The sequence below is a fragment of the Myxocyprinus asiaticus genome, chromosome 34, assembly GCF_019703515.2.
Source record: "Myxocyprinus asiaticus isolate MX2 ecotype Aquarium Trade chromosome 34, UBuf_Myxa_2, whole genome shotgun sequence".
Classification (NCBI taxonomy): Eukaryota; Metazoa; Chordata; class Actinopteri; order Cypriniformes; family Catostomidae; genus Myxocyprinus; species Myxocyprinus asiaticus.
Window position 1 is genome coordinate 24681425 of NC_059377.1, and position 14190 is coordinate 24695614.

Below are 14190 nucleotides of genomic sequence, written 5' to 3' on the forward strand. Positions count from 1 at the left end.
TAATAATTTAATTTACAATTCGTGCTTTGGTTGAAAGAAATCAAATGTTTAGTAGCCCTATCTTTATATGATGTTTATCTTCAATTTTTTAGTTTTTTTCAAGTTTGACCTTAATCAAAATTTTTCTAAATGAGGGGTTTGTGTTTGGTATTTCGGGGAACAGACACAGTCTCTATGTGATATCTAGGTGATACAGTCTCTATGTGTTGTAGTTTATGTGACCTGTGTGACGTCTCAAGGCAGCTAGCATACGTTCGGATTAGCCAGTTTGTCTGCTTCCTGACCTGGGCCCCAGTTAGTCAAATACTATCACTATTAAGACTATGAGCCAAATTACTAGAGAGGAGAGCGGCACCTTCCCTGTAGGGATGGAGTCCATCTCTCTTTAACAGATCAGGTCTACCCCAAAAACTCTTCCAGTTGTCTATAAATCCTATGCTATTCTCTGGACACCACTCAGACATCCTTCTGTTCAGTGACACTCTACTATAAATCTACTATAAACCTCATCACCATGATGAGCAGGGAGGGGGCCAGATCATATTACAGTGTCTGACATAGTTTTTGCAAGTTCACACACCTCTTTAACATTATCTCTAGTGATCTCCGACTGGCGAAACTGAAACCGTGACAATAGAATCACCTATGACCAAGGCTCTTTCAACATGATTCTCAGTGGGTGCATTAATGAGTGGGGAGAATCGATTGGAAACCCTAACAGGAACGGGAGAGTGGTGTCGCTTTGCTGAGCGAGTATGCCACCGAGACATCACCCAAACACGCTGCTGTGGGGGCTCTTCAGCCAGAACCAAAGTGTGTGTGTTGCTCGCTGTAGTACCCGCATCCAAAACAGTATCTACCGGCTTCTCTTTCTCACTGACCTCCACTAGCGTTCTGATGCGGGTCTCTAACTCATTAAACTTCTCTGTCATCCTGACTAATGCCTTACATTTTTCACATGTGAATCCCTCACTGATGATGAAAGAAGCTATAGTAAACATGTGGCATGTAATGCAGGAAGCAATAATATGAGCGGATGCCATGACTTACCGCAATTCCTTGCTCCTGAGTGGCGAGGTTTTGAGATCGATGTGAATCCCTCACGCAATTGTTATGTTGTTCTTGATAAGCGGTGTTTTGAGATCGATGCAATAATCCATGTAACACAGAGGAGAAAATGGGTGCAAGCTGTAAAATGCACGCAGTTTAATCGCGATAAAAATAAAAAGCGGATGCATGCGGAAAAATGCACGAAGTTGAATCGCGATAAGAGAATAATGCGGGGGAAAACCTGATGTGCACTGAAAAATGGCAGATATTAAATATTAAAAGCTGAAAAGATAGATAAGCGATGCTAAAAAAGCTAGCAGGTTACAAACACAGACTCGAGCTAGGCGCCAGCAGCAACAGGAAGTGATGTCGTGCTACTCATGCTGTATGATTTCACTCAGTTTAGCCTAAAATTTCCAGGAGAGATTAACCTGAGTGCAAAGCTGTACCTGGAGCAATGGAGGGATGGGGGTTAAATCTGAGCTCATTTTCCATAGCTATTTCCCATATTCCTAACCAAAAATTTCTGGCATTATTCAGAGGGCATAAATAAAAGCTTAGTGCGGCTGTATCTGCTGTCACGTAGCTCTCTGAGCACCACATCTGGACTCAATAAGACAACATTAAGACTTTTAGGAGTTTAGACTGTAAATATCACAACCGTACCATAAAAACAAGCGTTGCTATGCCACACTCCAGATATTGCACTGAACTTGCCGAACACAATTTGTTTTACATGTGATGTGTCATGATGTTATTTGAGATATCAAAAACATTTACATTTGTGAATATATGGAATAATATTTCAATTTATTTTTTGTCATACTAAGCAAAAGTTGGTCAGACCAAATAGTCCTCCCACTGACACGTGTATACTACTTAACTCAGTTCAGTTCAGACAATACAATATGACAAAGAACAATTAAAATTTAATCATCTAAAAAATTAAGCTATAGACAGGTGCATCCAAATATTAAAATAACCGTGCTTTTTCTATTTTCATAGAATTTAGTATCTTATTTAAGGATGTTAAATATTTTAATGAATATCTAACATTGTATGCCCAATTTAAATATAAATACATAGTCTATAAAAGGTATGCTTTTACAGGAGTTATGTTGCTCTGAATGTCTTGATAACAGACAGTAATTTCTTCTTTACTGGTATTTGCAGTTATTCGTCATTTCAGCACTAATGTTAATATGAGGTTCAAATCCTAACAGGCTTGAGAGGTGCTTTAATGGATTCATTGCCTTTTAACTTTGCAATTGTTAATAGTGTACTTCAAAGGTGGCAAAAAGCATCATGTACTTAAAGTGGAGATAGTGAGATTGTACAACAGTCATACTGTATGCAATGTATAGAGCTTATGTGCTGTCAAATGTAAAAGACACTTTTTGGCCCCTACGTTTAACTGCACATGAAGTTGAGTTTACCTCAGGGGATACTGACTAGGGTGAGGAAGAAAACCAAGACAGCATGAAATGACACACAAAACCTGACAAACACTACTGATTTGGGTCAGAGCTTAGTGCAGCTCTGTCAGACAAATGGACACCAAAGATTTGCAGTCAATAAAACACAATGATGAGAAATCATCCTTTTTGTGACACAGAATCCAAATTAGCGGCAGTTTTTGCCTGCAAATAGGAGTCCAGTTTGAAGAGTACATTTGTTAGTGTTGTTTACTGAGGCATCACTGGAAAAATCGTCCTTTGTTTAAACATCCATTTAAAAAACACTTTTGCAAAATTGAAAAATGATCTCACTTTCTATTTCTATAGCTATTCTGCTCTCAAAAATAATACTGAGTGGTTATCTGAGTTACCGTATCCTTTCTGTCAACTTGAACCAGTCTGAACATTCTCTGTTGAACTCTTTCATCAACAAGGCTTTTCTGTCCACAGAACTGCAGGATGTTTTTTGTTTTTTGAACCATTCTGAGTAAACACTAGAGACTGTTGTGTGTGAAAATCCCAGGAGATCAGCAGTTACAGAAATACTCAAACCAGCCCGTCTGGCACCAACAATCATGCCACAGTCAAAATCACTGAGATCACATTTTTCCTCATTTTGATGATTGAAGTGAACATTAACTGAAGCCCGTATCTGCATGATTTTATGCATTGCTCTGCTGCCACATGATTGGCTGATTAGATAATCACACGAATAAGTATGTGTACAGGTGTTCCTAATAAAGTGCTCAGTGAGTGTATATAAATGATAGCATCCTCATTCCTATAACAATTCTTCTGGCTCACTCCACCAACACCTTTAATTCTCTTAATTTCTATAATGTTTCATATAATATTAACTTCATTAAGTAAGTAGCCCAAGAGAAATTTAGAGCTTTGAATCAAGTCTCGTGCTCGAGTCCTCCATCGCAGACAGCAATGAAATTGTGAAACATTTTGTAGACCAATCCCTTTACTGATATGATAGCTTTACAGTAAATCTTTTGGGCTCATAGCTGCTTTGCACATTGTTCAGCTGTGATTTTGGTTAATTTCTCCATGCAAGTCCCTGCTAGTATTTGATAGATGATGCTTATGTACCAGAATTTCTAAATAATCCCACAGGGTTTCAAATGGGACATTAAACTTTTTTGTTGCTGTTACTTAAGCTACCATGCTGCTTATTTGGCCTTGTTCAAGTCAAGTCATGTCAAGTCCAAATTTATTTCTAGAGCACATTTAAAAGCAACACAGTTGCACCAAAGTGCTGTACAGTAAAATATAAAACATATCAAGAAAAAAAATTAATAAATACAGGAGCAAATATGAAAGTGACAACATTAATTAACAACAAGAGCAATAAACAGAATTCAGTCTGTGTAACTAAAACATAAAACACTTCAGCTAAGAATTATCAAAAGATAGAGAATACAGATAAGATTTAAGAACAGATTTAAAACTAGCTAGTGAAGGAGCAGACCTCACATGAAAGGGCAGGCTGTTCCAAAGTTTGGGAGCTGCAGCAGAGAAGGCCCGACCACCCTTAGTTTTGCAGCGACAACGAGGGACAGATAAGAGAATTTGATTACACGATCTAAGTGTTGGGTTCAATCTCCAGCTGAAAGATAAACTTTCTCCTAAACTAAGTTTTCAGCAGATTGGTTCAGTTGCACAATGTCCCTGTATTCCCTGTATCTATTCTTTTATTTTACCAACATGTCCATGTCCTTATTTATGCATAGAATTTCGAGGGATGCCAGGCTATGTTTAGGTTGTTTGGTGAAACTTCCTAGTAACTTCTTGGTAACTGAACCTAAAGGGCCCATCCAAAAAATGTAGAAGTTATTTTAATGATTCACAGGCAGAAGGCAATTGTGTCCTTGTTAGAATAATTGCTTTTCATCTATTATAAAATCAGAGGTTCTGAAAAAAAGCAAATGTTTTTTTTTTCTAGCAAAAACACTATCAAATTGAAATAATTAATTAAGCATTTTCAGTGCATACAAACAAGTCACAGAGAACTAAATTTCAATGTATGATTTGCAGTTCAGTCAAATGAGAAAGTTGGATATGTTTTTTAGGCACTGTTTATGATAATTCAATCAGTAAGCAAGGAGAAAATGCAAATCTTACTGACTTTAGGAAGTAATCACCTGATCCAGGCTTCTATATAATGGGATAACCCATTTAACTTCAGGTTGCAGGTGCAGATTACATTTCTATGGGGCCAGGCCGGCGGTGGAACGCCACAGGCACTGCCCATCCATCTTTTCTATTCAGTTTGAATTGGCCACTGTGATGAATGGCCTAAGCAATAGCCTCTTGGTAAATCTATCTCTGAGAAGCTTAAACGAGGACTCTGTCAATTAAATAAATCTCAGACACCGGCATCGCCTCACTGTCATCAACAGCTCTGACAAATGACAAACAGCTTGAGGGTAGACAACACACAGCCCTGCCAAAAACAGGCAAACAAACAGAGTGGCACATCATCGAGAGGACTATTGATCATTCCGAAGTCACTGCTAGGATGCAGCAAAGATTTCAGGGCATCTTTAAGTTGTATTTTATGTTTAGAGACAGTTAAGGTGGGGCATAAACTCACCTGAAATAAAAGAATATTGCCAGGGAGATGAGAAGAGATACTATAGACAGAGCATGACCCACAATCGCCATGTAATATAATATATACGCCATCTGAAATGAGACAAATAAGTGTCAGTCTCAAATACTTTTTAAAAAGATGATATCAGCATATATAGTAGGGTTCAAAAGTCTGAGTCCACTTGTGAAAGTGCTTATATATTTTGCATTTTTCTAAATATTGATTTTGAACAGTTAGTTGCATGCAAAGAGGATGAAATCTCAGTAAAGTAAGCAGATTTAATAGTTTCATTGAAAGTGTATATCTTATCTTGTTGTGCCTTTTACATGAACTCTAGTCAATTCCAACTGGTCAGGAGTGAGCTGCAAAGTCTTATTTATTTGAGCTTGCCTGTGCTGACATGCTCTTTTTATTTGTTTATGTGTTTCCCTCTACTTCTCTTTCTCTCTCTCTAACACCTCTATCCATCCATCTCAGTTTGTAAAGCAGCAGCTGTACAACACTCTAACCATTATATTATGAATAATCAGTGCCACTGTCCTCCAAAAAAATCTGTTTTGTTAAACCGTAAACTGCTCTGTGTAGACATTCCACTTAGACATGCTGTTCAGTCTGAAGGAAACACACAAGATCCAAATATTCAAATCCAACATTCATTTCCTGAAAAGCTGTCAAACAGTCTGAAGACCAATTATAGTTAGCTGCTTCTATGTTTACACTTGTTTGAACTACTGTATGTTGGAAAAATTATCACAGTTTCTGGCACTGTCATCTGTTTGCCCAAATATACTGATCAATTAATTATTTGTCCTGTTTCCTTTTGCAATATTTACAGTATGATACCCAACATTTAGAAAACTGTCTGGAGCTCTATGAAACACATGGACAGGGAATAAAGTGTTTACATTGAAAATCTTTCTTTTTTTTTTTTTTAATACTTGCCCAATTAAAATCTCATTAAGAAATATAAAGAATACTATACAAAGGGAGCTACAACCTCCTACCTTGAGCTTGTCCTTGGTGTGAGCAATGCACAGGGTGTAGTTGGACCATGTCCTGTTAGTCTCTGGGTGCCTGAACCAGTTTCCTGTCTCATCACAATACTTTGTGACCCTTTCTAAATAAACAAGGAGAAAGCTCTGATACAAATTTATCTTTGAAGAAAGTAACCCTGGTGACAGAAAGGTTCAGATCTTTCAACTTGCTTCAGTTAAGTTTTCAAAAAGACAGCTGTCATGTGCTGTGGAAAACTCATCAACATGGATTTTTATGGATTTTTTAAGAACCCACTGAGTATCGTTTAAGAATTAGAGAGGTGTAGCCTAGTGGCTGACACTATGGATTAGAAATGGAAAAGTTGTGCAAACTACCACCACTTTGCCCTTGAAGGCACTTAAAGGCAGTTAAAGGTCCCATGAAATCAATATTGGAGTTTTGTGGCTTTTTGTCCATGTCAATTAGCTTTGAGGCCTTTTATATGCTAGTGTACACCTAAAAGTTGACTAAATGAATTTTTTGTAGAAATGGCTATTTTAAATGTATAGTCTTTCTTAGGGATGCACCGAAATGAACATTTTTGGCCGATACCAATTTTAATAAATAAACTATAGCCAATACCAATTTTTTTGCCACTTACCTTATTTGTCATCAGATTTTATTTTGTAATAATGCTTTCAAATATACAAAGAGGTACAAAAGCATTTTTTTTTCTGTTCTAAAAATAAGTGATTGATATGAGAAAAATGTTATTTTGTAATTCAAAAAAAAATTTGCACTTCTGTTTTTCAGTTTATTTCAACAGAACATTACAACAAAAATAGAACATTACAAATTCATACCAGGCATGCAGTATGTTGGGGAATTCCATGGAAATGTCAACCACAAGGGAAAATAAAAAGATTTAACCAAAGGAACAAAATTCCCTTTTAAATTCTGTATTATATTGGTATAATGGATAATGCTGTCCAGACTGCTAGAGAGTACTGCTTGCTCATACAGCTTTGACTGAAAAGCTGAAAGCAGACTATATTTTAAAATGCAGGCTTTTAAAGTTGTTATTGCGCGAGGCCATATTGTGATTTCAATCTTAATTCAATCAATCATACAGCATTAATTGATATTATACTGATGTCTCAAAAGTCAAAGTCTTCTGCATATTGTGGCTATTATTATTTCTGGATAGTACATTTGAATTCACCGAGTTATTACAACGTGTGTTACTAATTAATTCAAAATAAACCATAGTTTTTTTCTATCTGTGTTTTCATGCTTATAACTGATATGCCGATGGTTTTAATTTGGTCAATAATTGGCTGATAAATACTGGCAGCTGATACATCGGTGCATCCCTAGTCTTCTGGTAACACTTTTCAATAAGGTTCAATTCATTAAAATTAGTTAACATGAACTAACAATGAACAATGCTTTTACAGCATTTATTAATCTTGGTTAATCCTAGATTCAAGATATATTAATACATTTTTTAATCAAAAGTTGTATATGTTAACATTGTTAATGCACTATGAACTAACATGAACTAACAATGAACACATTTATTTTTATTAACTAACATTAACAAAGATATATAAATGCTGTAAAAAATGCACTCACTAAGCACTTTATAATGAACACATACACCTACTTATTCACCATCAGAATGGGGAAAAAATGTTATCTCAGTGATTTCGATTGTGGCATGATTGTTGTTGCCAGACGGGCTGGTTGAGTATTTCTGTAACTGCTGATCTCCTAGGATTTTTACACAGAACAGTCTCTAGAGTTTACTCAGAATGGTGCCAAAAACAAAAAACATCCAGTGAGCGGCAGTTCTGCAGACGGAAATGCCTTGTTGATGAGAGACGTCAGTGGAGAATGGCCAGACTGGTCTGAGCTGACAGAAAGGCTACGGTAACTCAGGTAACCACTCAGGTAACCACTGTACAATTGTAGTGAGCAGAACAGTATCTCAGAATGCACAACACATTGAACCTTGAGGCAGTTGGGCTACAACAGCAGAAGACCACGTCTGGCAATTTATTTGGACTATAGTGTTCCTAATAAAGTGCTCAGTAAGTGTTTATTGTTCATTGTAAGTTAATGTTACCTACTGGAAAATTATTTTAAAGTGTTACCATCTTTCTCTATTGAAAAAACTGGCTAAAATTATTGATGACTCATCTTGCACTACATAGATTTTTGTTCAGTCAAATTCTCTCTAGAGAAAGTCCCTCTCCCAATAATATCTGCAAATATTGATATTTACCGGCCAAACTAGCTGTTTCAATGGGAAGTATAGAAGTATACCGTTATAAGTGTACTAAAAAATCAGTTAAGTAACAAATTAGATAATTTTACCAGTAGAGTCAAAGTCAGGAAAGTAGTTGGGACAGTTTTGAGATGTGTACATTCCTGCTGGAGTGTCATCCCAGCAAAGCCAGCCATCCCAAGTCCGGTTACAATATGGACCTAAAGACAAGCACACTAGCAATTTAGGACCGTTTCCACCATGCAGTTGCTCATGGCACTTTGTGTGATGAGCATCTGATGATTAAATCTCAAACCTCCTCTGTGGCACTGTGTTTTCACACCTGATTTGTTATATGGCAGGTCTCTGTTCATTTTCTCAAAGCATTTATATTGACCATTGATGATCTTCTTCCTCTCCTCTGCTTTCTGAGTCACTACAGGGCTGACCTGACTCTCAGCTGTAGGATCCATCTCTGTCTCCAAAAAGCCATGAACTGGTAATGTCTGCCGGGAAAAAAGCATTTATTATGAGAATAGAACATCAATTTAAAGGGAAAGTTCATCCAAAAATAAAATGTCATTTACTCACCATCATGTTGCTCCAAACACATATGACTTTTTTTCTGTGGAACACTAAAGATATAAAGCAGAATGTCTCATTCACTTGCATTGCTTCTTCTGGTCCCACTTTATATTAGGTGACTTTAACTGATATGTACTAACATTAAAATACATACAATACAATGTACTTGTTGTGTAACTACATTTTTTCCTGCAAAATTCTTACAAGATTCACATTTGCTGATACTGAGGTTAAGGTACAAGTAGGTTTAGGGTTAGGGTTTAGGGTAAGGGTAGGGTTAGGTTTAGAGGTAAGGGTTGGGTTAGGTTTATGATTAAGGGTAAGGTAAACAGTGTAAATACAGATGGAATTAAATGCAGGTACTTTAAATGTAAGTACAATGCATCAACATGTATGTACATAATAAATACATTATATTAAATGCTTAAAGGTGCTGTAACCAATTTTGGCATTGTGAAGCTTTCACGTGACTGAGATGTTGGATTAGCCACGCCCCCTCATTCCAAAACCCCGCCCCACAAAGATAATTTTAAGACAAAAACGGAGCAAAACAGCAGCATTGTTTGTTCCTGTGGCTGTCAAATTCAACAGTGGCACAACAGCGCCCTCAACTACAAACATTATGAATCATAGCCTCAATGATCCGCTTCAAATGAGAATAAGCAAAATGACTGACAGGTGAAAAGCGTCAATGTCCATGGTCCGCAAACACATTTTTGTTTGCCCTTTACAAAGTCTACAACTGTCACAGAGACCAGTGAGATATCTCAGGACACTTATTTAATTAATATCTTTAAGGGAGTAGGAAAATTTGTTTGCATACTTTTCCATGGAAAAAAAAAATCGCTTACAGCACCTTTAAGTACATAGTAGTTAAAGACACCAAATATAAAGTGGGTCCCATATTTTTTGCTTGTCATTAGATCTAACATTTCCTTTTGAGTTCCATGGATGAAGGAAAGTCATATGGGTTTGGAAGGACATAAAAGTGAGTAAATAATGGGGAAAAAAAATAATTTTGGGTACATCATTTCTTTAATATAAACCTATTACATAATTTGATTTACCTTTACTTTTTCCTTTGAGAATGTGAGACAATGGGACCAGGTCTTATTGGTGGATGAACTGTGCACCCAACTACCAGATTCATCACAGTATTTGGTTACTTTTTCTGTAGGGAAAAGAAGTCCAATGTGATTAACTCCAGCTCTCTGCCTCAGGAATCAATCAATCTGTGTATCTGTACAAATAAAGAGTGCTGATTATTGGACAGACCAGTCTCTATCAGAGAACAAATGAGAATATAAGTATCTCCACCTCAACAAACTACTGTTCTCTTATAGATCTCACTGCTTGTCCTTTTTACCTATATACACTGGTGGCCAAAAGTTTGGAATAATGTACCGATTTTGCTCTTATGGAAAGAAATTGGTACTTTTATTCACCAAAGTGGCATTCAACTGATCACAATGTATAGTCAGGACATTAATAATATGAAAAATTACTATTACAATTTGAAAAAAATGTTCAGAACTTCTTAAACTACTTCAAAGAGTTCTCATCAAAAAATCCTCCATGTGCAGCAATGACAGCTTTGCAGAACCTTGGCATTCTAGCTGTCACCTGAGTAGCTTTATCCAGATACTCAGGTGACATTTCCCCCCACGCTTCCTGTAGCACTTGCCATAGATGTGGCTGTCTTGTCGGGCACTTCTCACGCACCTTACAGTCTAACTGATTCCACAAAAGCTCAATGGGGTTAAGATCCATAACACTCTTTTCCAATTATCTGTTGTCCAATGTCTGTGTTTCTTTGCCCACTCTTACCTTCTTTTTTTCTGTTTCAAAAGTGGCTTTTCCTTTGCAATTCTTCCAATAAGGCCTGCACCCCTGAGTCTTCTCTTTACTGTTGTACATGAAACTGGTGTTGAGCAGGTAGAATTCAATGAAGCTGTCAGCTGAGGACATGTGAGGTGTCTATTTCTCAAACTAGAGACTCTGATGTACTTATCCTCTTGTTTAGTTGTATCTGGGCCTTCCACATCTCTTTCTGTCCTTGTTATGGCACTTTTCCACTGCACGTTACAGTTCGACTCGACTCGACTCTGCTCACTTTACTTTTCTGAGCTTGCTTTTCCACTGCAGTTTAGTGCCATCTCAACGTGGGTGGGATTATTCACTGATTGTCATAGTTGCGCCACCTCTACTGCCGTGACATCATCTTAAACATGACACAAACATTACTGACCATAAACAATAACACTTCCACTTTCTTCTGTTTGAACCACTCCAGCTGTTGTGGTCCTTGATGGTTCTGTAGTCACTTTTAAGTTTTTTAAACTTTTCCCTACACTGTTGGTAGGTCTGGTGGTAGCCGTGTGCAGCCAACAGCTGAGACACTTCCTGAAATACTTTTTCGTTTCGCTTCGTTTCATTAGTCGCTAACGAGAGGAACATCTGCACCTCGTTTATTGACCACGGTGTGGTTTTGCACACAGCCATTTCTTTTTACAATTCGAAAGTTGCGTGAACAAAGATACTGATATCGCTGTTGCTAACTTTAAAACTAGCGGGTTGATGTCCCGTGTCGCAAATCCAGTGACGCTGGTAGTGACGATTCTCTCTGACCAATCAGTGATCTGCAGGGTTTTGACGTCACAATTAGTATCGGCTCGGCTTGCTTGGAACCTCGACCGAGGTGATACTAAAAAAAGTACCAGGTACCAGGTACTATCCACAGTGGAAAACCCCCAAAAAGCGAGCAGAGTCGAGTCGAGCTGTACCGTGCAGTGGAAAAGCCCCATTAGAGCCAGTTGTCCTTTGTTTTTGAAGACTGTAGTGTATACCTTTATATGAATAAATATAAATTTCAAGCATTGTATAGCCTTCATTCCTCAAAACAATGATTGACTGATGAGTTTCTAGAGAAAGCTGTTTCTTTTTTTGCCATTTTTGACCTAATATTGACCTTAAGACATGCCAGTCTATTGCATACTGTGGCAACTCAAAAACAAGCTTGTTAAGTTTCATTTAATGAATCAAATAGCTTTCAGCTGTGTTTGATATAATGGCAAGTGATTTTCTAGTACCAAATTAGCAATTTAGCATGATTACTCAAGTATAAGGTGCTGGAGTGATGGCTGCTGGAAATGGGGCCTGTCTAGATTTGATAAAAAATGACTTTTTTCAAATAGTTATGGTGCTGTTTTTTACATCAGTAATGTCCTGACAATACTTTGTGATCAGTTTGCCACTTTGGTGAATTAAAGTACAAATGTCCTCACGAAACAGCTAAATCTGTACATTATTCCAAACTTTTGGAATAAATAAGTGTATATATATAAAATATTATTTAATTTTTTGTAGCAAAATGTGTCCATGGACTTTTTTCTTTTTAAATCAATATTAGAGTATTTCCCCTTTGATTTCTTTAAATGTTTAAGCCTTGTGGGTAAACTTGCGGACAGCTTTTTACAGAAGAGTCAGTGTTTTTCCACTGAATGTTGATAGCTTCAAACAGTTGAGGAGTTGATGAAAAATGTTTCCAATTCAAATCTGGACTCTGACCAGGCCAAAACATGAGCCTGATGGACTTGTTCTCAATCCACTTCTTGGTGGTCTTTGCAGTGTGGGCAGGAGCATTGTCTTGTTGAAAAATAACATCTGATCGTTCCTCTTTAGAAAATAACTTTTCAATTGTGGGAAGCAAGCCTTTCTGCAATATTCTCCTCTACTCCAAAGCATTAATTGAATTTTCATAGTGATGCAGCTCTCCAGTATTAACAGCTGAAAAGGCTCCCCACACCATAACACCTCTTCATTAATGCTTCACTGTGGTAGAGATGCATTCACTATTGTATTTCTCACCAGATCTTCGAAGACACCTCTCTGGAGCATCACCATGCAACTCAAATCGTGATTCATCACTCCACACAACTCTGCTACCATACAACTTTCCATATTCTGCCAAAAAAACTCATTCTGTCTTTGATGATTTTCTGAGACAGCAATAGCTTTTTAACACATCTTCTAGACACAAAACCTGCTTTAGATAACCTTCTGGTTTTTGTTCTTCTCAAAAGAGTCTTGTTTTCTGAGGTCTTGAATTCTGCTGACAGTTTTTGTAGGCTTTTTTTCCTGTCTTTGAGAACTGTAAATTTCAACAGGTGGTCATCCCTGCATGAAGAGACTTTGGGCCTTCCAGATCCTTTCTTTCTGGCAATATCACCTGTTGTTTCAAAGCATTTGCCTATTCTCTTAATAGCTGATAGAGAAATGCCTTGTAAACTTCAAAATAGCTCCAGTTGGCCTGACCAGCTTTGCTGTTTCTGACAGCAATCCCTGAATAATATTTTGTTCACATTTACCTTGGGACTCACAACACTGCATATTGTAGATCTCTCCCTGCTCTATCACTCCTGGTTCCATTTATGAGCTTGTTATCAGGCCTTTGATGGGCTGCATCAGGTATGGCAGATCACCAACTAATGACTAATCTTTTAAGAAAAAAAAAAAAAAAAAACATCCCAGAAGAAAATTTTGGAAACATTTGTACACCCAGATATAGTTTAATCATTATCATGATTTTACCTTTGCATACAAGAATACTATATAAGTGAATTTCCCTGTTTTCAGATTGTTCCCAAATAGTTTACTGCAGCAAAAGTTAATCAGCAAATGGTGGCACAGAATTGCACAAGGAGTGCATTTGTTTCATTCTTATTAATTTCCTGACCAATGATTTGTTGTGGAGACAATTAAAGGTTAATGTTTTGCCATTTTTGGGCTTGGTCCTTTTTTTTTTTTTTTTTTTTTTGGCACAGGAGTGTATATGTATATTACATGTATTGTACAATGTACCTATTATGAATATACTGTATGTACTATAATATGTACATGTCCAAATATTATATAAATCACCCTTTCCCCTTACTAGTTTATTTTAAATGATCCTGCGGTGTGACAAATGACTTTTTAGATGTACAAAGATTGCATTTAGTATTTCAATTAATACAAGCTCTGCATGAAAGTTTCATGCCTAATAATTATAAAGGAATTTGCTGAATTCTTAAAAAAAAATTTAAAAAATTGATCCACAGCATAGCAAATAGCATGTCAAACTCATGTCAGCTTTTTAAAAGTATTTCATGTCAACTACTATATATTACCAGAAAAACAATTTTTTTTACTTTGTACAGCAAAGATCTTTGTTCTCTTAGAACAAAAAGAGATTCCCAAATAAAAGTAAAGAA

General features: G+C 36.9%; 1 protein-coding gene across 4 annotated transcripts in view; it reads right to left on the minus strand.

Annotated features, from left to right (window-relative positions):
- LOC127425295 (calcitonin gene-related peptide type 1 receptor-like) overlaps nucleotides 1-14190 on the minus strand; it is a 100417-nt gene that overhangs the window by 42462 nt on the left and 43765 nt on the right. For 3 of the 4 annotated variants that reach the window (XM_051671094.1, XM_051671093.1, XM_051671092.1), the window contains 5 exons: nucleotides 10006-10109; nucleotides 8697-8859; nucleotides 8464-8574; nucleotides 6114-6226; nucleotides 5110-5201 (listed from right to left, as the gene is read on the minus strand). In XM_051671094.1, coding sequence (XP_051527054.1) covers nucleotides 5110-5201; nucleotides 6114-6226; nucleotides 8464-8574; nucleotides 8697-8859; nucleotides 10006-10109 — 583 coding nt within the window. Of the gene's footprint in view, nucleotides 1-5109; nucleotides 5202-6113; nucleotides 6227-8463; nucleotides 8575-8696; nucleotides 8860-10005; nucleotides 10110-13305; nucleotides 13435-14190 lie in introns of all 4 variants that reach the window. The other variant, XM_051671095.1, reaches the window with a different exon arrangement.